This window comes from Eubalaena glacialis, chromosome 5, assembly GCF_028564815.1.
Source record: "Eubalaena glacialis isolate mEubGla1 chromosome 5, mEubGla1.1.hap2.+ XY, whole genome shotgun sequence".
Taxonomy (NCBI): Eukaryota; Metazoa; Chordata; class Mammalia; order Artiodactyla; family Balaenidae; genus Eubalaena; species Eubalaena glacialis.
Window position 1 is genome coordinate 38,988,634 of NC_083720.1, and position 23,807 is coordinate 39,012,440.

The 23,807-nt window shown below is 38.4% G+C and overlaps 1 protein-coding gene across 1 annotated transcript in view; it reads right to left on the reverse strand.

The window, feature by feature from the left end:
* The window catches only part of CLNK (cytokine dependent hematopoietic cell linker), a 108,967-nt gene that overhangs the window by 55,270 nt on the left and 29,890 nt on the right, over nt 1-23,807 (reverse strand). The window contains 3 exon segments of the mRNA XM_061190997.1: nt 8,356-8,401; nt 14,346-14,443; nt 15,686-15,827. Coding sequence (XP_061046980.1) covers nt 8,356-8,401; nt 14,346-14,443; nt 15,686-15,827 — 286 coding nt within the window.

A 23,807-nucleotide genomic window follows, 5' to 3' on the forward strand; every position in this document is an offset into this window, starting at 1 on the left:
TACGTTCAGTTTTGTAGGAAACTGCCAATCTGTCTTCCAAAGTGGCTATACTATTTTGCATTCCCACCAGCAGTGTATGAGAGTTCCTGTTGCTCCACATCCTCACCAGCATTTGCTGTTGTCAGTGTTTTGATTTGGGCCATTCTAATAGATGGATGGGGTATCTCATTATTGTTTCAATTTACATTTCCCTGGTGACATATGATGTGGAGCATGTTTTCATATGCTTATTTACCACCTGTACGTCTTCTTTGGTGAGGTCTCTGTTAAGGTCTTTGACACATTTTTTTTTTCCATTGGGCTGTTTGTTTTCTTATTGTTGAGCTTTCAGAGTTCTTTGTATATTTTGGAGAATGGTCTTTTATCAGATGTGTCATTTGCAAATATTTTCTCTCAGTCTGTGGCTTGTCTTTTTATTCTCTTATATTGTCTTTTGCAGAGCAGAAGTTTAAAAACTTTAATCAAGTTCAGCTTATCAATCATAGATCATGTCTTTGGTGTTGTAACTAAAAAGGCATCACCATACCCAAGGTTATCTAGGTTTTCTATGCTATCTTCTGTGAGTTTTATAGTTTTGATTTTTAATTTAGGTCTATGATGCATTTCAAGTTAATTTTTGCAAAGGGTGTAAGATCTGTGTCTAGATTTATTTTTTGTAGGTGGATATCCAATTGTTTTAGCACCATTTAGTGGAGAAGACTACCTCTGCTCCATTATATTGCCTTTGCTTCTTTATCAAAGGTCAGTTGACTCTATGGGGGTCTATTTCTGGGTTCTCTGTTCTGTTCCACTGATCTATTTTTCTAGTCCTTCATTAATACCACACTGTCTTGATTACTGTAGCTTTATAGTAAGCCTTGAAGTTGAGTAGCATCAGTCCTCCAACTTTGTTCTCATACCTTTTTTTCAGAGATTTGGATATTACACATTTACCACTGCTTGTGATCTGGTTTTAGTGCTACTACTAATGTGCCATGTGACTTAGTACAAGTTGTTTGGCTTCTCTGAGCTTTGGTATCCTCATCTGTGATTTAAATGGTTGGAAAACAAGATATGTAGGTTCCAAGAATTTGTTTCTTGATAGAAGGGACAATGATGCAATAGAGTGGTCACAAACGGGATCTTTGAAATCATTCGTGTTGGGTTCTAATCCCCCCTCTATCACTTACTGAGTAATTTTGGGCATATTATTTAAATGTTCTGGGCTTGTTTCCATGTCTGTAAAATGCAGATAATGAAGTGCAGTTCCTTGGCTGGTCAAGCTTAAATAAAATAATACTTGTTTTTCAATTAGCTCCTAGTCAATTTGTGCTAAATATATGCAATACCCTTTATCTATGAAATATGATCATCACAATCAACACTTTTGGAAACATACCATCAGTGTAATGTTCTGTAATTAGAGACATAGACTCTGAACAAAATTGGATAAAATCTGGCCTCAGTCACAGTATTTATTATGTCTAAAAGTTTTATGACATATAAAAGTGAACCTTTAGTATTTCACATCCTGATGATTAATTGCGGAAGCATCCAAAGAAGCAACTTACGATCCAAGTGGCTAGTACATGTTTCACAAGGCCTGTTTGAGAAACCGCTCCACGTCTGTGGAAACTTTCAGAAATTAATTCCAGCAGTAAATTGCTGAAACCATTCTTTGGGTTGAGTGGGGAGGGATTAAGTTAGGCAAAGCCAAGGATGTGGGAGGGACCTGCCAGCTTTAACAGTTCCTCAAATAAGGTTGGAAAGTGCAGTTTCTTAGGAACATGTATGTCAACAGCTGCACCTTGTTAGTCACAGATGTGGGATAGAAGCATCTTTCCTAAACAAGCCCAGGAGACATCTTTTCCGCTGACCTGGGTGTCTCAGGAAATGTGGGCAGGCAGGGTGAAGGGAAGGACTAAGGCTTCAGAGGTGATGACATGGGCAGTGGGGTGGGTGGATTTGTATGTATGAACCATATCCATGGATTCACAAAATGCTAGAGGCCGTTGTGTTCTACCATATTTCTATAGATGGGATATTAAAGGCCAGTAAGGGAATATTATTTGCCTAAATTTGTAACGGAGTAGGACCCTATGGGATCTTCCTGGGACAGGCCTTCCCCCATATCCTCTGCTTTATCTTCTCTGTGAAGTACATAGATAAGAGTATTTGATGCACATTTCCTGAGTTTTTTTTACAGATGTGAAAACCCTGCACCAAATGAAAGATGTTAACTACTTGATGGCCATGAGCACACAGCCCCCAGGCCTCCTGGAGCCTAAGGACTGATAATGTTAACCCCTGTGACACTGCCCTGTTCCTTCACCATCAGCCAGTCAGAGAACTGTGCACGAGCTGATCACATACCCTGCGACCGCCCACCCCCCTCGCCTGGCTTTTAAAAATGCTTTGCTGAAACCCTTCAGGAGCTCGAGGTTTTTTAGAGGATGAGCCACCAGTCTCTTTGCATGGCCCTGCAACAAACCTTTTTCTGCTCCAAACTCCTATGTTTCAGTTTGTTTGGCCTTACTGTTCATCGGGCCCGTGAACTTGCACTAACAAATTCATAGCATAGACAGAGCCAGAGCCAGAAGCAACCAGGCTTCTTGACTTGCCTCTTGCAGGCCTCCACCTAATGGGAACGCATGGCTGAGGATCACAGGCTCATCTCTAGTTGGTCCTATGACAGCCTGCAATGCTTATCTAATACGCTTTTAATAAAATGGGCTAAATTTTAGAGCTACTTTAGTGTTTACTATGCATCCACTATGTGCTCAGCACGGTGCTATGTGTTTGCTGTAAGGAAAACAGTGTTTAGTAAACTTTGGTCTTTGTGATTGAGGAGCTTATTTTTATATTCATTGATAGCAGATTTATTGTGTATACTCTACACCAAAGTAGATAGAGCATGAGATGGTTTCAGCCTACACAGAGAGGCAGGCAGTGTAGGGAGAACGGCAGAGGGTAAAAGAGGGAGGAATGAATTCTAAAAACCATTAGTTCAGTTCAATATCCCTTTGTCAAGTGTCCATCACGTGTCAATAACCGTGCTACAGGATTTGCATTGGCTATTAACTTTAAAACAGACAGATGTATTACAATGTAGGTGCATTTCCTCCCTTTTAGAGATATGGAAACAAACTTGGAGAGGTTACGTTCCTTGTAGATTTCACATTTGGAAAGCGGTAATGCTGGGATTTGAACGCAGGTCTCCCTGTCCCCAAATCTAACATTCACGCAACCATATTTTAGCTGCTGCTACATCTCAAACATAATGTTTAACTTCCCCTGAGGTCATTGTCTCACGTCTCAGCCCAATGTCCGTTGCTGTGTGAATCCTTCCTAGGATTCACAATTCTTCTGCAGGAGCCGAATTAAGTATGTACGTACTTTTTTGAGTTCCGACAACACTTCATATAGACCCGACCAGACTGTGGGCTCCACATGGTCTAACGTCTTCTGTGACTCTGTGCCCTGGCACAAAGTGATTTTGAATAAAAGCGGCCTTCTCCCCTGGCAGTTATCACACGGTGTTGTAACTGCCTTGTTTTCAATTCTTCTAATTGTGGCTACCTTATATTTCACTATTGAAAAGTGTATTTGCTACTCAAACGCTTTTTCTTTTCTCTGTGTGATGGTGAGACAAAATACTGTCCTGTAGTTCCATTAATGAGTGATTTTACAACATTTATAACATTGGCTTTGAACTGAATATTGTTATCAATGCCTCTCTCACTTTTCTTTTCTTTTCTTTTTGCTCCCAAATAAGGGTGTGACCTCTATCACTTTTGAGCCACTGGCTGTGTCTGAAATAAATTTAAATCTAAAATAGTAGGAGAATAATCTTAAATTTATTTCTTATCATTTCTAGGCCTGGGGCCTAAAGCTTGTTATTTGTTAAGGATATATCTATAGGATGGCAAATTCCATCATTTTTTGTGATGTTTTGTGTTGCCGTGTTCTGCCACTAGAGGACAGTATCATCCCTCAATTCATGTCTTTTGCACTAAAAATTGCATAGTTTGGATGAGTGGGAAATCGGGGAACAGGGAGAGTTTGCAGAAAAAATTTTAGATACTAGCAAATATAGTAGAACCCTGGAAACATTGCCATAGTTGACAAAACTTGAGTTCTGGTCTAGGCTTGGACTGCTTGCTCTGTGACCTTGAGTGAGCCCCTTCTCTTGCCAGGCTTCTTGGCATAAAATGAGGGGGTAAAACCAGATTAACTCTAAACTCTTTGACATCTAAATTCGACTAAAATCAAACTAGTAGAAAGGTCTTTTGATGGCATTACGTAGAATTCTATCTTGCTTCTTTTCAACCAAGCTCATGTTTCTGGATATCCATGTTTAGCCATCTATGCATAATTCCTTCTTCTTCTCATGGATGGTTTATTGTATTTCATTATAAATTCAATCTTGTATATGATATGCTTTTTACCTCAGAGGAGACTGGTTTAGAGTTTGTGCTTTGTTCACATGGAAGGCAAAGAGAAACTCATCTTAGGCTCATTTATTCTCAGAATTAAGAAGCTAAGCCACACCATTTTTGAATATTTCAGCTATCTTCACCTGAAAAGAGACAATTGCTTCTGCATCTGTGGTTAATGCTAATTAATGGTTCATCATAAACAACTTACACTATACACATACTTTGCCCCCATATAAACTTTTACCCATTTTTTAGGAATGAAAAAAAAAAAAAGAAAAAGCCAAGCTTCAGGGAAGATAAGTTCTTGAAATCTGACAGTTTCCAGATAATGTCAGAATATGATTGCAAGAAAAATAATATGAAATGTACATTAACATAAATCTATAACTGCTCAACCTGATGAAAAATATCACCATAAAATTCTGCCATTACTGAACCACGCAATATGTTTTTCTCTATGACATTTTGTGAGAATGAATAAATTATCTGAGACTGTGTTTGCATCAAAAATACAGAATTTTATAATAAACACATAAATCATTCAAACATTTTCCAGCAAGATGCCTGATCCAAAAAAATGGGGGTATTCATATTACTTTTCCCCTTTTCAGCTCCTTTCTCTGTACAGTACCTTAGAGCTCTGGGTGGTAATAAAAACCCATCAATTATGGAAGTGCAGGAAAAGAAGACATAAAGAAATAACTCTTATTGAAGAAGTTTTCCATGCAACCTACAAGCTCAACTCCTGTGAGTCTTGCTTTCACTGAGGTCATCTCTGCAGTTATGATTTCAGTTTACATTGGGGTCTACTTTTAAAAAAGTCATATTTTATAGCCATGGTACTTGGATATCAGCCAACAACCCTTATAAAATTGACAGCACTAACTTAGCTCTGAAAGATGTGTCTTTCTTGTACTTCCGGAGGAATTTCTTTGCTCTTTTTTTATTTTGGGTAATTAATTTCACATAAAAAAAAGCATGATTGCCTTTTTGCTTAGGTTACCGGGAAGCTCAGAGAAAAACTAGCAGTTGTAATAGAATGTAGTGATGTGTGCCCGAGCACCCTGAATTTTATCTTTACCTTAGTCTTACAGTCGATCTAGATACTTCCTATGATTTAAAAAATTTTTCTTCCATTTTACCATGCAAGTTTTTGTTGACTACTCCAAATATTTGTAAGCTGAGGCAAAGGGTAGTTGAATATATGGATGAATAGTTGTGATGTTGGGATTTATAATAAGAAATATATATTTGATCTTCGTCCCTGTGTCTGGCACAGAGCTCCTAAATCCCTTGGAATTTCATAGTGATGAGAGCTCTCAAGGTGTCTTTTGTTATGTTAAGGAGGTGACTTTTGGACTCCATCTAATGATGGGGAGTGGCTGTCAGTGGTGCCTAGCCGAGGACCACGGGATCAAAGGGTTAGAACTTACAGTCCCCCCTACGTCTAGCCCCCCCACCCCCAGGGAGAGGAGAGTGGCTTGAGATTGAGTTCAATCCACAATGGCCAATGATTTAATCAACCATGACTATGTAATGAAGCCTCTATAAAACCCCCAAAGTTTGGAGTTTGAGAGATTCAGGAAGCATGGAAGATCCCTGCCCTTTCCCCATACCTCCCCTTATACGTCTCTTCCATCTGGCTGTTCCCGAGTTATATCCTTTTACAATAAACTGGTAATTTAATAAGTAAAATGTTTCTCTGAGTTCTGTGAGCCACTCTAACAAATTAGTCGAACCTAAGGAAGGAGTGGTCGGAACCTCCAATCTATAGAAACACAGGTGACAATCTGGGCTTGTGACTGGCATCTGAAGTGGTGGTGAGGTATGATCTTGCAGGACTGAGCCCTTAACTTGTGGAATTTGGTGCTGTCTCTGGGTGGATAGTGTGAGAATTGGGTTGAATTGTAGGATACCCAGCTGGTATCCAGAGAATTGCTTGATGGTGTGTGGGTGGAAACTGCCCCCCTGCATATGTTGGAATTGGAATTAGAACCATCCTGATAGTCACACAGACATATTAATATATGTAGAATAGTGGTCAAAGAAGATTCTGCAATCAAAGAAATGAAGGTGCCTGTCTATAGTGAACTATTAAAAAAAGAGGGGAACTGTGAAATCCATTTCTTGTCTGCTTTCTCCCCAGGACTCATTTCTCAATAAATTGCCTATAAAGCTTCTATTAGGACCTAGGACATTTATATATCAAATGATTATGATCTGCTCTGGGATGCCTCTGTGCTCTGGTCCTTTTCTCTGTCAAGAGGCATGAAAAAACTTCCTCTGCATAATTCGTGTGGTCTTCTAAGGACTAAAATACATCAGTTAATGGAGAAAAGCTCTGACTCGAGTGCTGTGTGCATCGAAGGCATTTCCAAGTTTAAGGACTAAAGAGGCACTGATAGGAAATCTCCCCTATTTTGAGGGGTTTAGGAGTGGTCTAGAGGGACGATAGACAGGGATCTGTCAGGCTGTGCAGGATGGAGAGGAGAGATGGAGTAGGGAACAGCTCTTGTTTCCTGCCTCTGCTAATTCAATTGAATTGATGAGTCATAAAAGCCGTGCCCACTTCACATTTCAAGAGGAGGAAAGTAAGACTCAGAAAGGTTAGGTGCCTTACTTAAGGTAACACAGCCAGGGAGTAGTAGAGCCTGGGCTTTGGCTCCTCTCATTGCTCCTTCCACCTTGCTTCCCTTTGTGCATATCTTCCCTTTGCTTCCACCATATCTTCCCTTTGCGCCTCCAGGTCCACTGTTCACCTGGTCCACCCTGCTCCACCCCACTCTCCATCCTGGGAGACCAACCAGCACATGCAGGCTACCTTGCCCCATGGTTTCAGGTTGGGTTCAGCCATTGGGAAGTCCGAACAGGAGATCAGAGGAAGGTTGGAGAGGGAGGTTGGGGCATGTATTCCCTTGACTCCCACCCTGGGAGGTCCACATGGGCTGGTGGTGTTCCTCGGTCCATGGTCACTGCTCCTCTCAAGGTGGTGAGCTCCTTTTGGATTTCTGTAGCTGTCCCCTCATCCTTTTGGGCTTAAGGGTGGTGACAGCACCACTGCTGTTGGCCCCAGTTTCTGCATCACCCCTCATTCTTCTCCTACACCTCACACACCTTAGTCAATAGTTCCTTTGTAAATAAACCTCCTTAAATTATCCTAATTTGGGTGTGTGCCATCTGTTTCCTCTTAGGACCCTAACTATTACACTTTCCCATTAAAGAAAATGTGATGTTAATAATATGTTATAGAATATAGCATCAGAATATGAATATAGCATTCATAAAAGATCAGTTATGAATATAGCATTCATAAAAGATGAATTCGATGCTTCAGTTACTGGGAAATGTAAATCATGGGATTGTCATCTTTTCTAACTGAACATTGTAAGAGAATATGGGGACATTGGGGGAAATGATGAGAGAAGCTATAACGTATAGGATCCAATTAAGATTCTTTGGCTGTCCTCCATTTGTGCTTCTAGCACTACTGAAATTGATTATTTCCTTTCAGGTTCTTACCTGTATCTTTATCTCCAAATTGAGTTGCTTTGCCTGAAGCTTTAAAATCTATTTTCATGTTAATTAATCAGCATTTTAAAATTAGATTTCTATCTTGCAACTTTACAGAGGGGTATGCTTAGAGAAATAACTTAGTTATATATCTGATGCTACCCATATGTTTCAAAACAATTTCTTTCCCAAATTGCACAACATGGAATATGACTTTTCACGATCAATTTCTTCATAAATAAGGTAAGGTGATAAAAAGGCATAAGATGTGAGAGACTCTTTCCAAAATTAGTTATTTCATGAAGGTTAATTCAATAGATAACCTTGTTGAAGAAATCTGTGACCACAGACAAAAATGTAAGAGGATCTTGGAAGCAAAGAAAGATACAAATATACTTATATTTCAAACTTTGTAATTTGACTTTACCTTTAACATGTTGGCTTCTGATATCCCTGAAAATGGGTTGTTCCACCTGTAGAAGACAACGTGGCACCATTATTTCTTAAATTGTGACTATACCATCTCATGACCTGCCACTCAGTATATAACTGTAATCTGATGATTCCCAAGGATAAAGGCATAAGTCCCTGGACTCATCATTCTTATGGATCACCCTATGAGTATGGGAGGCAATCAGTCAATATGTGTAAATACGTGTAAATACATGTACCACTGTGCCAGCAATGAGGGTAGTGGCCTCAGGTGGTAATTTGGCATAAAAATACTTGGTTTGAGATCTAATCCAATCTTATTGCTATGAAACTTTGGAAAAGCATTTACCATATTATGAGCCTTAGCTTTTTCATCTTTTTAATAGGGAAAATATTTAGTCAATTCATGTCATTGAATTATTGTGAAGATCAACATACATGATCAAGTCCATGAAAGCGATGGAGCAGGCAGATCAGAGTGTGGCCTCGTGTGGACGCCCATGTTGGGATTTCACCTCCATCATGTGCTGGCTATGAGAACATGGCCAGTCATTCAACCTTCTAAGCCTCAGTTTCCTCATCTGTGAAATGGAGGTAACAAAAGAACTGATACCTCACAAGGGTGGCAGGACTACATGAGACAGGCAATGTGCCTAGAACAGGACATGACACAAATGAAGCTGAATAATTGTTAGCTGTCATTATTAATAGTATTAAAGGTGTTGCTGAACTATTAAGGGCTGGCTGTACAATCATTAGGCATGAGAGTGAAGAAGATGATAGAGACATCCTAATAATGCCCAATGACTTTGAAAGCCTTTAAGCCTAGATCAGTATTGGGGTCTAGGATGGTTAGTTTTATGTGTCAAATTGACAGGGTCACAGGGTATCCAGATATTTGATTAAACATTATTTCTCGGTGTGTCTGTGAAAGTGATTCCAGATGAGATTAGAATTTGGATCAGTAGACTGAGTAAGGCATATTGCCCTCCCCAATGCATCATTGGGGCATCATTCAGTCCATTGAGGGCCTGAATAGAATAAAAAAGCAGGGGAAAGGAGAATTTGATCTCTCTGCCTGACTGTTGACCAGGGACGATGGTCTTCTCCTGCCCTCGATGACTGAGATTTACATCATTGGTTCTCTTGGTGCTCAGGCCTTTGGACTCAGGCTGGAACTTATGCCACTGACTTTCCTGGGTCTCCAGCTTTCAGATGGCAGATTGTGGGACTGAGCCTCCATAATCACTAATTTATTTATATGTATGTGTATATGTATATATGTCTATGGCTATATATGTCTATATGTTTCTGTCTTTCTATCATATCTATCCTATCATCTATCACCTATCTATCTATCTATCTATCTATCTATCTATCTATCTATCTATCTATCTATCATCTACCGCCTATGTTTCTAGAGAACCCTGACTAATAGAAAGTCTTAGTGTTACACTTTATTGGTGCCAAGTTGAGTTGGCCAAGGTGGATGGGGAGGAAGGGTCACTGAACGCCCTGTTACCTCATGTCTTAATGTTCAACGTCCACCTCTTCCTCTGTGGAACATTGAAACACCTTATTTATGCTTGGAAAGTGGTGGCTCTTCTGCTGGCCAAGTTAGTCAAGGCTTGAGCATGGTTTGGGTTTGCTGTTGTTATGGCTTCCTTCATCACACCATCAGCTTCCAATTCCACCAGGGTATGGAGGCTGGTGTGCTGGGTTTTTATTTTATTTTATTTTATTTTTTTATAGTAGCTTTTTTAAAAAAAACATCTTTATTGGAGTTTTGCAAAGTTCTTGTTGCATCCTCAGCTTTCAGCCTTCCCCGTGCACCTGCCCTGCAGAGCAGGTCTCTCCCAATGCTCTTGCCCACCTGCCATTGCTAGCCTGGAGCAGGAGAGGTTCTCCATTGTCTCTGTCTCAGCTGGGCCGTGCGTGATTAGGGTATTAAGGATGGGGCTTCCTTAGTGTTTCTGTTCTTTTCCCCTTTGGTGGCCAATGTCCATTTTCCCTTTTGAACATTTGGATCCATTTGGATCTTTCACATGAGAGAGTTTCTTTGCATTGCATCTTCCCCAGAGGGAGGTACCCTCTGATGATATTAGCATAGGATCCCGGGCCTAGAAATATTTCCTGCCCCTCCCCCAGGGCTACTCTCATTTTTCTATCAAATAAATGTTTACTAGTGCCTACTTTATACCTGTATCAATGCTGGATTATGAGGGAACAAAGAGGGATAAGAACCTGGATGCTGAAGGAAGACTCAGACATGCATGCAGTTCTGAGTTTGCAACATATTATAACACAGGTTTAATTATAACAGTTTTTCAGCCTCAGCATCATTGAGAGTTGGGGCCGGATAATTCTCTGCTGTGAGGGCTGCCCTGTGCATTTGCAGTATACTGAACGGCATCCCTGCCCTCCACCCAGTATGTGTCGGTAGCACTCCCCAAGTCTTGACAACCAAAAGTGTCTCCAGGCATTGTGAATGACCACTAGGGGTCAAAATGGTCTCGGATCAGAACTACCCATTACAGTGCAATGTGTTACTGATGTCAAAGGCTGCTTTGCATTGCTTCCTCCAGAAGGCTTCTTAAAAGCCTCTGGCTGGGCCAAGTGATGCAGCTCCCTGCTCTTTGCACCCTGTGTCACTTCTGTCTTAACACTTTGTATTACATCAAAACTGCCTGTTTGGGCCAATGCCTCCTCCATTAGACTGTGAGCATTGGCTCATGTTTTTTTATCCCCATTGTTGAGCATAGCACTTCGTACACAGCAAGCACTCGATAAATGAAAAGATGGACAGTGGTCTAGTGGTTTAAGACAGTTGTAACCAGTCTAAGGCGTCATCGTAAGAACTTGCCCCTGTAAGGATTGTTGAAGATCCATTTCACAGATAGTTTAATCTCAACATAAATGTGCAAAACGAATTAGAATTAACTCCTGAGAATGAGGTTATAATAAAAAGAATCTGCTTACCATAAAAACTTGATTATTCAAACATTGATTATAAAAGCAAAATTCCTTTTTTATCTGAATCGAGGCCAAGTCCTTATTTAATTAATTTATAAGACAACTTCCCTCCTGGCCAAAATTGTGCTCAAGTCTCCCATATCCTTTTTCTCACAAGATTTCACTTGACTTAATATGTTGAGATTATAGTTCCACTTGCAAAGTGACCTAACTAAAAGAAGAAATTTACAACAGAAAGCAACAAAGATAATATGAAAGGATATAAAGTAATAAAAATGGAGACAAATTCTGGCATAGTTGTTTTAAAAAAAATCAAATAAGAATTATTATTTTTAAAAAAAGCATTCTTCTCATGAAGGTTTACTTACATGGAAAGGGGGATTATCAGTGATTTTTAGGAAAATAAAAGCTTAACTTTTTAGGTCAGAATTTTCTACTCTTCATAACCAGACAAGAACTTGTGTCTTTAGCCTCTGGTTCAATGACTCTAAAATTCCTATTGTTCCCTGAATATGCTTCATGCTTTAGTGATGAGAGCCCTGAAATGTCCTCCTCCCTGTCAAACAGCCCCCTGTGGGGCTGCCCCAGTTTCACATCTTGGGAATAGTAGCAAATATTCACGTGACAACTTTGAGGAACAGACTGGAAAAGGGTTCCATGTGAATAGAAATCGAACTGGGAAAGAAGACTGTGTCCCTTTTCCTATTAATATTTCAAGCTATTCATATTTCAAGGTTCAGATCAAACGACTGAGAGTTTGTTTGTTCATTTCTATCCAATTAGCCCATATCTGTTGAAAACTTCTTACATAAAGGCACTGTGCTGGGTACTGGGGCTAAAATGGTCCCTGTCCTCATGGAGGTGTCATTTAGTAACGGATTGCTTTGTGCCAGGCACTGTGTTTTGTATGTATTATCATAAAGCTATGAGATTTTATAGCTAAGACAGTAAAGGCTCAGAGAAGGTAAGTATTGGAGCCGTTAAAATAGGGATTATAACGTTTGTCTTGCAAGGTCATTTTAAGGATTAAATGTCATTCATTCATTCATTTATTGCCATCTATCCTCCGAAAGACCTTCCCTGACTGCCCTGCTTTCATTATTTTTTCAAAGCACTCATCACTTGACATATTGCCTTTGTATCTATTATTTATCTATTTATTTATCACAGGCTTCCTCCCACTAGATGTAAGTTTCATGAGAGCAGGGCCTTGGTGGTTTACTGATGCCTATAATTTTGTCTGGTCCATGGCAGGTACCCAACACATATGTCTTGAGTGAATTTGTTGAGTGAATGATTCAGGTGTTTAGCTTGGTGTCTGTGTAAAGAGGAAGTGTTCAGTATTTTATCCCTCATCTTGCTCTCCCAATCTCCCTTGGCTGTGTTCTGTGTAAATGACATTATTTGGTAAAATTTGTAGTTTCCTTTTCTTGTCAATATTTAACAGAAACCCTCAAGTTAAATAGGTAAACTATTTGAACAGATAATGCACAAGGAAGATGTGTTATAAATATTCAAAAGCATGTTCACACTCACTAATAAATGTGCTACAGATTTAAAAAAAGAACAGTGAAATCTCTTTTTTGTTTTTTTAAATTATGATTAAAAATGTAATATCCAGTTTTGGTGAGAATTCTATGAGGTGGAAATTCCAACATAGGGCTTCCGGGAGGGTAAATTGAAATGATTTTTCAGGAAGAAATTTTACAATATGTACTAAAAGCATTTAAAATGTTTTCACTCAATGGTTAAGTAAAATAATTAAAAATCTTATAATGGGGAGTGATGTATCTGTAAAGATTATGCTTATTAATGCTTGTTTTGTCACATGGGAGATTGTTTTATGACTGAAAGTTAATGTGAAAAGGAAAGAAAACTGGTATATACTATACAATAAGGACTCCCTTGCATGAAACATATCAGCATAGAAAACATTGACATGAAATGTACCCAAAATGTTATGACTGATAGCCCTGCAACCCCAGGGATGATTAATTTGTATTTTATGCATTTCTGCATTAAGAAAATTAAACATTAGCAAAAGTGTTATTACAAATAAAATTCTATATGTGTTTAGAGCATTTACATTTACAAGATATTTTCATAAGATTATCTTTTGTGGTCTCAACAGCTTTTTGAAGTAAGCATGGCAGAGATTTTTATTCTTATTTTTTAGGTGGGTTTACAAAGAGGCTCAGAGAGGTTGTTTGACTTACTGTTGTCCCTTGGTATCTGTAGGGGATTGGTTTCAGGAACCCCCATGAATATAAAAATCTGTGGATGCTCAAGTCCTTTATATGAAATAGCATAGTATTTGGAAATAACCTACGCACATACTCCTGTATACAGTTGACCCATGAACAACATGAGTTTGAACTGTGTGGGTCCACTTATCCTTGGATTTTTTTCACTAAGTACATACTATGGTACTACTCAATCCTTGGTTGGTTGAATCATTTCTAGATTACTTATAATACCGAATACAATGTAAATGCTATGTTAATAGCTGTAAATACAATATATATATACTATGTAAATAGTTGCTGGCATGTGGCAAATTCAAGTTTTCCTTTTTGGAACTTTGTGGAATTTTTTTTTGGTTAATCCTTGGTTGAATCTGCAGATGGGGAACTGGCAGATATGGAAGGCTGACTGTACTTATTACCACATAATTAGCAGTTGGAATCTTTGGGCCTAAAATCTGGGCAAAATGATGTTATTATCAAAAAGCTTTGAGTTTAAATTCTGCTTCTGGAGAACAGGATGAGCATTAGATGAGGTGCAGGGGAAAGCCTGATGCCTGGTTCACAGAAAATCTTCAACAGATGTTCTTCTCCCTTCTAGGCTTATTCTACAGGACCATGATCCCGCCAGTCTAATCCCCCTGCACCTCACTGAGCTTGACCTGCTCATCACCTAACAAGATGCCTTGGGAATGAGAGATGGGGAAGCTCTTGGCTGCTAGGATGTGCCCTCCATATGTTTGGTTCATACGGTCAAGCCTTTACTCACTTCTTCCAGCCTCATCCGGGTTTGCCTGTCTGTGGGGATAGAGGTCTTGGCATCTAAGGAAAGGGGTGTGTCCATCACACCCTTGAAATAACGTGTATCTGTGAGAAGAGAAAAAATTTAAGATCATACTTTACATGGCTCAGCATATCATAATTTATAAACTATTTGCCTATCTACAAACTCATTGAATCATCACAATATAGGTATGAGGCAAGTAATTCTTCTTCCACTTAATGGATGAAGAGACTGAGCTTCAAAGAGGAGAAGTCACTCCTCTTGGTCCATACACGTAAATGTCAAAGTCTGGACCTGAACATTCTTCATTCTCTTATCCACTTGGAGAATTCTACTCATCTGTCAAGGCTTGGGCTGTGTCATGCCCTTCGAAAATCTTCCTAGACACCTGCACACCACCCCTGGCTCTCTTTTCCATGTCATATACTTAACATATGCTTAATTATACACTTAACATAATTATATACATTATCTACTTAACTTATTCTATCATACTTATCTGTTTATCTATCTTTCTGCCATTAGATTGTGACCTTCCTGAGAACATGGATTATGCTTTATCTTTATGTCACTTGATCAATCTTAACGTGATAACTGGCACACTGTAGATACTCAGTAAATGCTTGCTGAGTAAATGAAGAAAGGAATATCATTATTATTTACAAGGTGATTCTCCCCAGTAGATTCATTTCAGTAGATCAGGCTCTCAGAAATCACAAATGCTTTCTCTTTTCCCTTACAGCAGTGCGCTTTACCTAAGGTTCAGAGAACTTGCTGGAGCTGACCAAAGCACCCCAGTTAGAAAGAGGCAAAGGTGGATTTGTAATAAGGTCTTTCTCTTAAAAAGCTTGGCTTTGTTGCCATGCCCTAGTGCCACTCATATGCTGGTTACTGGCAAAGTAAAGACTAAAAGTCTTCCCTTTTACTGTAATCTCCTCTATGCAAACTTTGTCTTAACAGGGATGTTGCCCACATTCCTGCTGGTCAATCGTCTGTCATGCTCATCAGGACTCAAGATGAGCATCATGATAATAATAACCAATAGTCATAGAGCTCTGACTCTGTGTTAAGTCCTCTGGTGAGAACTCAGCATGCATCATTCATGTGCTCTTCAAAAAACACTCTGGGGGTAAGTTCTGTTATTATGAAGCCTGTTTTCTGATAGACAAAATGATTTTTAGATGTTTGCTCAAGGTAACACAGCTAATAAGACGTAGAAGCATGATTTTAAACTAGAGCTGTTTAATTCAGAACCTGCAGCTTTAGTTGCTATGCATTATTGCAACATGGACATGCATTTTCAGATTTCAGCCCCCAAATGTTACCCGCATATTCAGATTCCTTTATAGGCCTGGCTGGTAAAATTTTCACTGATTGCCATGCTTCTACCATATGAAGCTCAGGGTCTTCATAGTCCTCATCTGGGTGGCCTTTTGCTCCATCGAGGACTGCTGTTAATTTCCTTCCCTAAGGAGGGAACATTTGAGTGAGTCAAGGAAAGGTACAATAATGACAAAGATTATAGACTACCATGCTAGCTAGGGGAGTAATATCGATTCTCTTAGCTTGGAGTTAAAGATTTAAGAGTCTGGGGTCTGAGGCAGTTAAATTCTTGTAGTAGGCAGAATTCTAACGATATCCCTAGAATGACATCAGCATTATGGTGGTGTGAGACACTCCCTTTGTCTCTCCCCTTCAATCTACAACTAGTAAAACATCCATAATTCAACAAAGGTTCCTCTGCCCAAGACACCAGGACTCCAGAGAGATCCACATGTTTGTACATCTGAAGGTAGGTAGATCGGAATACATAGAGAGGGTAGAATTAGGGGAACAGTAGAGGTGGTGCCCATAATCCTGACCCCCAGAAAACCTGGTGGCAGCAGCAGAGGTGGTACGCGACTCTTATTTCCTGGCTACAGTGGTGCCCATGGCCACAAGGACCTGGGCGGCAGCAGCAGGACCTGCAAACTCCAGGTGCGCCTGTGATTCTGGCACCCCCTGCCCGTGGCTCCCCATCCCTTGCTACAGTAGCATTGCTGATAACCCAAGCAACACTGGACATGAAGATGCCAGTAGCAGCAGTGACATTGACATCAGCAAGGCACCAGTGATCCCAGAGGCATAAGCAGCAATGACAAGGGCACCAGTGAAAACTCTGGTAGAGGCAGTGGAGGGTGGAAACTGCTGATTCTCAAATAGAGCCAGAGGCAGTTCAGAGAAGAAAAAACAAAAACGTGCTATAGCAGCACCTACTGAAAAACAAAAGAAAGGTCTCTAATTACCAATCTGTGGAACTGTTAGAATCAAAGTAAACAAAGCTTTACCTAAACAAGAGAGGTGTTTGCTACTTCAAATGCACTGGTAGAGGAACAACTCATCAAGCACCATGAAGAACCATGGTAACACAGTATCACAGAATGAATAGGACAATTATCCAGAAACCAAATTTAAGTCACAGGAGACTGTGATCTAACTGATAGGGTTAAAAATAGCTGTCATGAGGAAACTCAACAAGCCATAAGAAAACTCAGAAAGCAATTCAATGAGCTCAGGAATAAAACCAATGACAGAAGGAATACTTTACCAAAGAGACTAAAACTCTAAAAAATAATCAAACAGAAATTCTGGAGCTTGAGAACTCAATAAATGAGATGAAGAATGCATTAGAAAGCATTGGAAATAGAGCAGATAATGTGGAAGAGAGAATCAGTGAACTCAATGATAGAAATTTAAAAATGATTCAGGTAGAAGAGGAGAGAGAACTAAGATTTTTTTTTAAAAAATGATTCAGGTAAAAGAGGAGAGAGAACTAAGATTTTTTTTAAAAATGAAGAAATTCTATAAGAACTATCTGATTCCACTAGAAAAAAGCACCATAAGAATAGCAGGTATACCAGAAAAGGAAGAGAGGGAGACGGGAGTAGAGAGCTTATTTAAAAAAATAATAGCTGAGAACTTCCCAAACCTGAGGAAGGAATGGGATATACAAGTCCACGAAGCTAACAGAACACCTAATTATCTTAATGCAAAAAGACCTTCTCCAAGACACATTATATTAAAACTGTCAAAAGTCAATGATAAAGAAAGAGTATTAAAGGCAGTCAGGGAAAAAAAGACAGTAACCTACAAAGGTACTCCCATTAGGCTATCAGCAGATTTCTCAGCAGAAACTCTGTAGGCCAGGAGAGAAAGGAATGACATACTCAAAATACTGAAAGATAAAAACTGTGAGCCAAGAATACTCTATCCAGCAAAGTTATATTTCAGATATAAAGGAGAAATAAAGGCTTTCCCAGACAAATAAAACCTGAGGGATTTCATCACCACTAGACCTGCCTTACAAGAAATGTTGAAAGGAGCTCTTCTACTTGAAACAAAAAGGTAAAAGTATATAAAACTTTGAGTAACGTGATAAATAGAGAATCAGAAAATTGCAACTCTATATCAGAATAGGTTGTTAAACACTTAATTATAGCATAAGGGTTAAAGGAAAAAACATTAAAAATAACTATAGCTACTTAAATTTGGTAATGAACTCACAACATAAAAAGGGAAGTTTTTGTGGCAACAAAAATATGAGGGGGAGAAGAAAAGGATACAACCTGTATAGACAAATGAACGTAAGACTAAACAACATGCTACTGAACAAATATTAGGTTAATGGAAAAATTCAAAGGAGAAATAAAAAAAAAACACATGAGGACAAATAAAAACGAAAATATGACATACCAAAACCTATGCATGCAGCCAAAGCAGTACTAAGAGGGAAGGTAGCAATACAGGCCTACCTCAAGAAAAATCTTGAATAAATAATATAACCTTATACATAAAGTAGCTAGAAAAAGAAGAGGAAACAAAGTCCAAAGTCAATAGAAGGAAGAAAATAATAAAAATTAGAGCAGAAGTAAATGAAACAGAGAAAAAAAGACAACAGAAAAAGATGAATGAAACTAAGACCTGCTTCTTTGAAAAGATAAATGAAATGGGCAAACCTTTAGCTAGACATACTAAGAAAAAATGAGAAAGCTTAAATAAATAAAATCTGAAACAAAAGAGAAGTTACAACAAATACCACAGAAATACAAAAGATTATGAGAGACTACTATGAATAGCTATATGCCAACAAATTGGATAACCAAAATGAAATGGATATAAATTCTTAGAATTATATAACATTCCAAGATGGAATCATGAAGAACTAGATTTTCTGAATAGACTGATCCCTAGTAAGGAGATTGAAGCAGTAATCAAAAACCTTTCAAAAACAAAAGTCCAGGAGACATTCAAGATGGCGGAGGAGTAAGACGTGGGGATCAGCTTCCTCCCCACAAATACATCAGAAATACATCTATACGTGGAACAACTCCTACAGAACACCTACTGAACACTGGCAGAAGACCTCAGACGTCCCCCCCAAAATATATATTTTTTTCTTTTCCTCTTTTTGTGAGTGTGTATGTGTATGCTTCTTTGTGTGATTTTGTCTGTATAGCTTTGCTTTTACCATTTGTCCTAGAGTTCTATCTTTTTTTTTTTTTAGTATAGTTTTTAACACTTGTTACCATTGGTAGATATATTTTTTGGTTTGGTTGCTCTCTTCTTTCTTTCTTTTTTGTATTACTTTTAAATTTTTAAAAATTTTAATAATTTAAAAAATTATTTTAATAACTTTATTGTATTTTATTATACTCTTTCTTTCTTTCTTTCTTTCTTTCTTTCTTTCTTTCTTTCTTTCTTTCTTTCTTTCTTTCTTTCTTTCTTTCTTTCTTTCTTTCTTTCTTTTCTTCTGATCCATGTGGCTGACAGGGTCTTGATGCTCTGGCCGGGTGTCAGGCCTGAGCCTCTGAGGTGGGAGAGCTGAGTTCAGGACATTGGTCCACCAGAGACCTCATGGCTCCATGTAATATCAAATGGCGAAAGCACTCCCAGAGATCTCCATCTCAATGTTAAGACCCAACTCCACTCAAAGAGCAGCAAGTTACAGTGCTGGACAGCCTATGCCAAAAAAACTAGCAAGACAGGAACACAACCCCACCCATTAGCAGAGAGGCTGCCTAAAATCATATTAAGGTCAAAGACATCCCAAAACACACCACCAGACGTGGTCCTGCCCACCAGAAAGACAAGATCCAGTCTCATCCACCAGAACACAGGCACCAGTCCCCTCCACCAGGAGGCCTACACAACCCACTGAATCAACCTCAGCCACTGGGGGCAAACACCAAAAACAATGGGAACTATGAACCTGCAGCCTGAGAAAAGGAGACCCCAAACACAGTAAGTTAAGGAAAATGAGAAGACAGAGAAATACACAGCAGATGAAGGAGCAAGGTAAAAACCCACCAGACCAAACAAATGAAGAGGAAATAGGTAGTCTACCTGAAAAAGAATTCAGAGTAATGATAGTAAAGATGATCCAAAATCTCGGAAATAGAATGGAGAAAATACAAAAAACGTTTACCAAGGACCTAGAAGAACTAAAGAGCAAACAAAAAATGATGAACAACACAATAAATTAAATTAAAAATTCTCTAGAAGGAATCAATAGCAGAATAACTGAGGCAGAAGAATGGATAAGAGACCTGGAAGATACAATAGTAGAAACGACCGCCACAGAGCAGAATAAAGAAAAAAGAATGAAAAGAATTGAGGACAGTCTCAGAGGCCTCTGGGACAATATTAAATGCATCAACATTCGAATTATAGGGGTCCCAGAAGAAGGAGAGAAAAAGAAAGGGTCTGAGAAAATATTTGAAGAGATTATAGTTGAAAACTTCCCTAATATGGGAAAGGAAATAGTCAATCAAGTCCAGGAAGCACAGGGAGTCCCATACAGGATAAATCCAAGGGGAAACACACCAAGACACATATTAATCAAACTATCAAAAATTAAATACAAAGAAAAATATTAAAAGCAGCAAGGGAAAAGCAACAAATAACATACAAGGGAATCCCCATAAGGTTAACAGCTGATCTTCCAGCAGAAACTCTGCAAGCCAGAAGGGAGTGACAGGACATATTTAAAGTGATGAAAGGGAAAAACCTACAACCAGGATTACTCTACCCAGCAAGGATCTCATTCAGAATCAATGGAGAAATTAAAACCTTTACAGACAAGCAAAAGTTAAGAGAATTCAGCACCAGCAAACCAGCTTTATAACAAATGCTAAAGGAACTTCTCTAGGCAGAAAACACAAGAGAAGGAAAAGACCTACAATAACAAATCCAAAACAGTTAAGAAAATGATAATAGGAACATACATATTGATAACTACCTTAAATGTAAATGGATTAAATGCTCCAACCAAAAGACATAGGCTGGCTGAATGTATACAAAAACAAGACCCATATATATGCTGTCTACAAGAGACACACTTCAGGCCTAGAGACCCATACAGACTGAAAGTGAGGGGATGGAAAAAGATATTCCATGCAAATGGAAATCAAAAGAAAGCTGGAGTAGCAATTCTCATATCAGACAAAATTGACTTTAAAATAAAGACTATTACAAGGGACAAAGAAGGTCACTACATAATGATCAAGGGATCAATCCAAGAAGAAAGTATAACAATTGTAAATATTTATGAACCCAACATAGGTGCACCTCAATACGTAAGGCAAATGCTAACAGCCATACAAGGGGAAATCGACAGTAACACAATCATAGTAGGGGACTTTAACACCCCACTTTCACCAATGGATAGATCATCCAAAATGAGAATAAATAAGGAAACACAAGCTTTAAATGATACATTAAACAAGATGGACTTAATTGATATTTATAGGACATTCCATTCAAAAATAACAGAATACACTTTCTTCTCAAGTGCTCATGGAACAGTCTCCAGAATAGATCATATCTTGGCTCACAAATCAAGCCTTGGTAAATTTAAGACAATTGAAATCATATCAAGCATATTTTCTTACCACAATGCTATGAGAGCGGATATCAATTACAGGAAAAAATCTGTAGGAAAACTACTAAATAACCAAGAGATCACTGAAGAAATCAAAGAGGAAATAAAAAAATACCTAGAAACAAATGACAATGAAAACACGATGACTGAAAACCTGTGGGATGCAGCAAAAGCAGTTCTAAGAGGGAAGTTTATAGCAATACAATCTTACCTTAAAAAGCAAGAAACATCTCAAATAAACAACCTAACCTTACACCAAAAACAATTAGACAAAGAAGAGCAAAAAACCCCCCAAAGTTAGCAGAAGGAAAGACATCATAAAGATCAGATCAGAAATAAATGAAAAAGAAATGAAGGAAACAATAGCAAAGATCAATAAAACTAAAAGCTGGTTCTTTGAGAAGATAAACAACTAGCCAGACTTATCAAGAAAAAAAGGGAGAAGATGCAAATCAATAGAATTAGAAATGAAAAAAGAGATGTAACAACTGACACTGCAGAAATACAAAGGATCATGATAGATTACTACAAGCAACTATATGCCAATAACATGGACAACCTGGAAGAAATGGACAAATTCTTAGAAAAGCACAACCTTCTGAGGCTGAAGCAGGAAGATATAGAAAATATAAACAGACCAATCACAAGCACTGAAATTGAGACTGCGATTAAAAATCTTCCGACAAACAAAAGATCAGGACCAGATGGCTTCACAGGCAAATTCTGTCAAACATTTAGAGAAGAGCTAACACTTATCCTTCTCAAACTCTTCCAAAATATAACAGAGGGAGGAACAGTCCCAAACTCATTCTATGAGGTCACCATCACCCTGATACTAAAACCAGACAAAGATGTCACAAAGAAAGAAAACTACAGGCCAATACCACTGATGAACATAGATACAAAAATCCTTAACAAAATACTAGCGAACAGAATCCAACAACACATTAAAAGGATCATACACCATGATGAAGTGGAGTTTATCCCAGGAATGCAAGGATTCTTCAATATATGCAAATCAATCAATGTGATAAACCATATTAACAAATTGAAGGAGAAAAACAATATGATCATCTCAGTAGATGCAGAAAAAGCTTTCAACAAAATTTAACACTGATTTATGATAAAAACTCTCCAGAAAGCAGGCATAGAGGGACGTTACCTCAACATAGTAAAGGCCATATATGACAAACTCACAGCCAACATCGTTCTGAATGGTGAAAAACTGAAACCACTTCCACTAAGATCAGGAACAAGACAAGGTTGTCCACTCTCACCACTATTATTCAACATTGTTTTGGAAGTTTTAGCCACAGCAATCAGAGAAGAAAAAGAAATAAAAGGAATCCAAATCAGAAAAGAAGAAGTAAAGCTGTCACTGTTTGCAGATGACATGATACTACACATAGAGAATCCTAAAGATGCTACCAGACAACTACTAGAGCTAATCAATGAATTTGGTAAAGCAGCAGGATACAAAATTAATGCACAGAAATCTCTTGCATTCCTATACACTATTGATGAAAAATCTGAAAGAGAAATTAAGGAAACACTCCCATTTACATTGCAAAAAAAAGAATAAAATACCTAGGAATAAATCTACCTAAGGAGACAAAAGACCTCTATGCAGAAAACTATGACACTGATGAAAGAAATTAAAGATGATACAAACAGATGGAGAGATATACCATGTTATTGGATTGGAAGAATCAACATTGTGAAAATGACTATACTACCCAAAGCAATCTACAGATTCAATGCAATCCCTATCAAACTACCAATGGCATTTTTCACAGAACTAGAACGAAAATTTTCACAATTTGTATGGAAACACAAAGACCTCGAATAACCAAAGCAATCTTGAGAAGGAAAAACGGAGCTGGAGGAATCAGGCTCCCAGACTTCAGACTATACTACAAAGTTACAGTAATCAAGACAGTATGGTATTGGCACAAAAACACAAATATTGATCAAAGAAACAGGATAGAAAGCCCAGAGATAAACCCTGACACATATGGTCACCTTATTTCTGATAAAGGAGGCAAGAATATACAATGGAGAAAAGACAGGCTTTTCAGTAAGTGGTGTTGGGAAAACTGGACAGCTACATGTAAAATAATGAAATTAGAACACCCCCTAACACCATACAGAAAAGTAAACTCAAAATGGATTCAAGACCTAAATGTAAGGCCAGACACTATAAAACTCTTAGAGGAAAACATGGGCAGAACACTCTATGACATAAATCACAGCAAGATCCTTTTTGACCCACCTCCTAGAGAAATAGAAATAAAAACGAAAATAAACAAATGGGACCTAATGAAACTTAAAAGCTTTTGCACAGCAAAGGAAGCCATAAAAAGATGAAAAGACAACCCTCAGAATGGGAGAAAATATTTGCAAATGAAGCAACTGACAAAGGATTAATCTCCAAAATTTACAAGCAGCTCATGCAGCTCAATATCAAAAAAACAAACAACCCAATCCAAAAATGGGCACAAGACCTAAACAGACATTTCTCCAAAGAA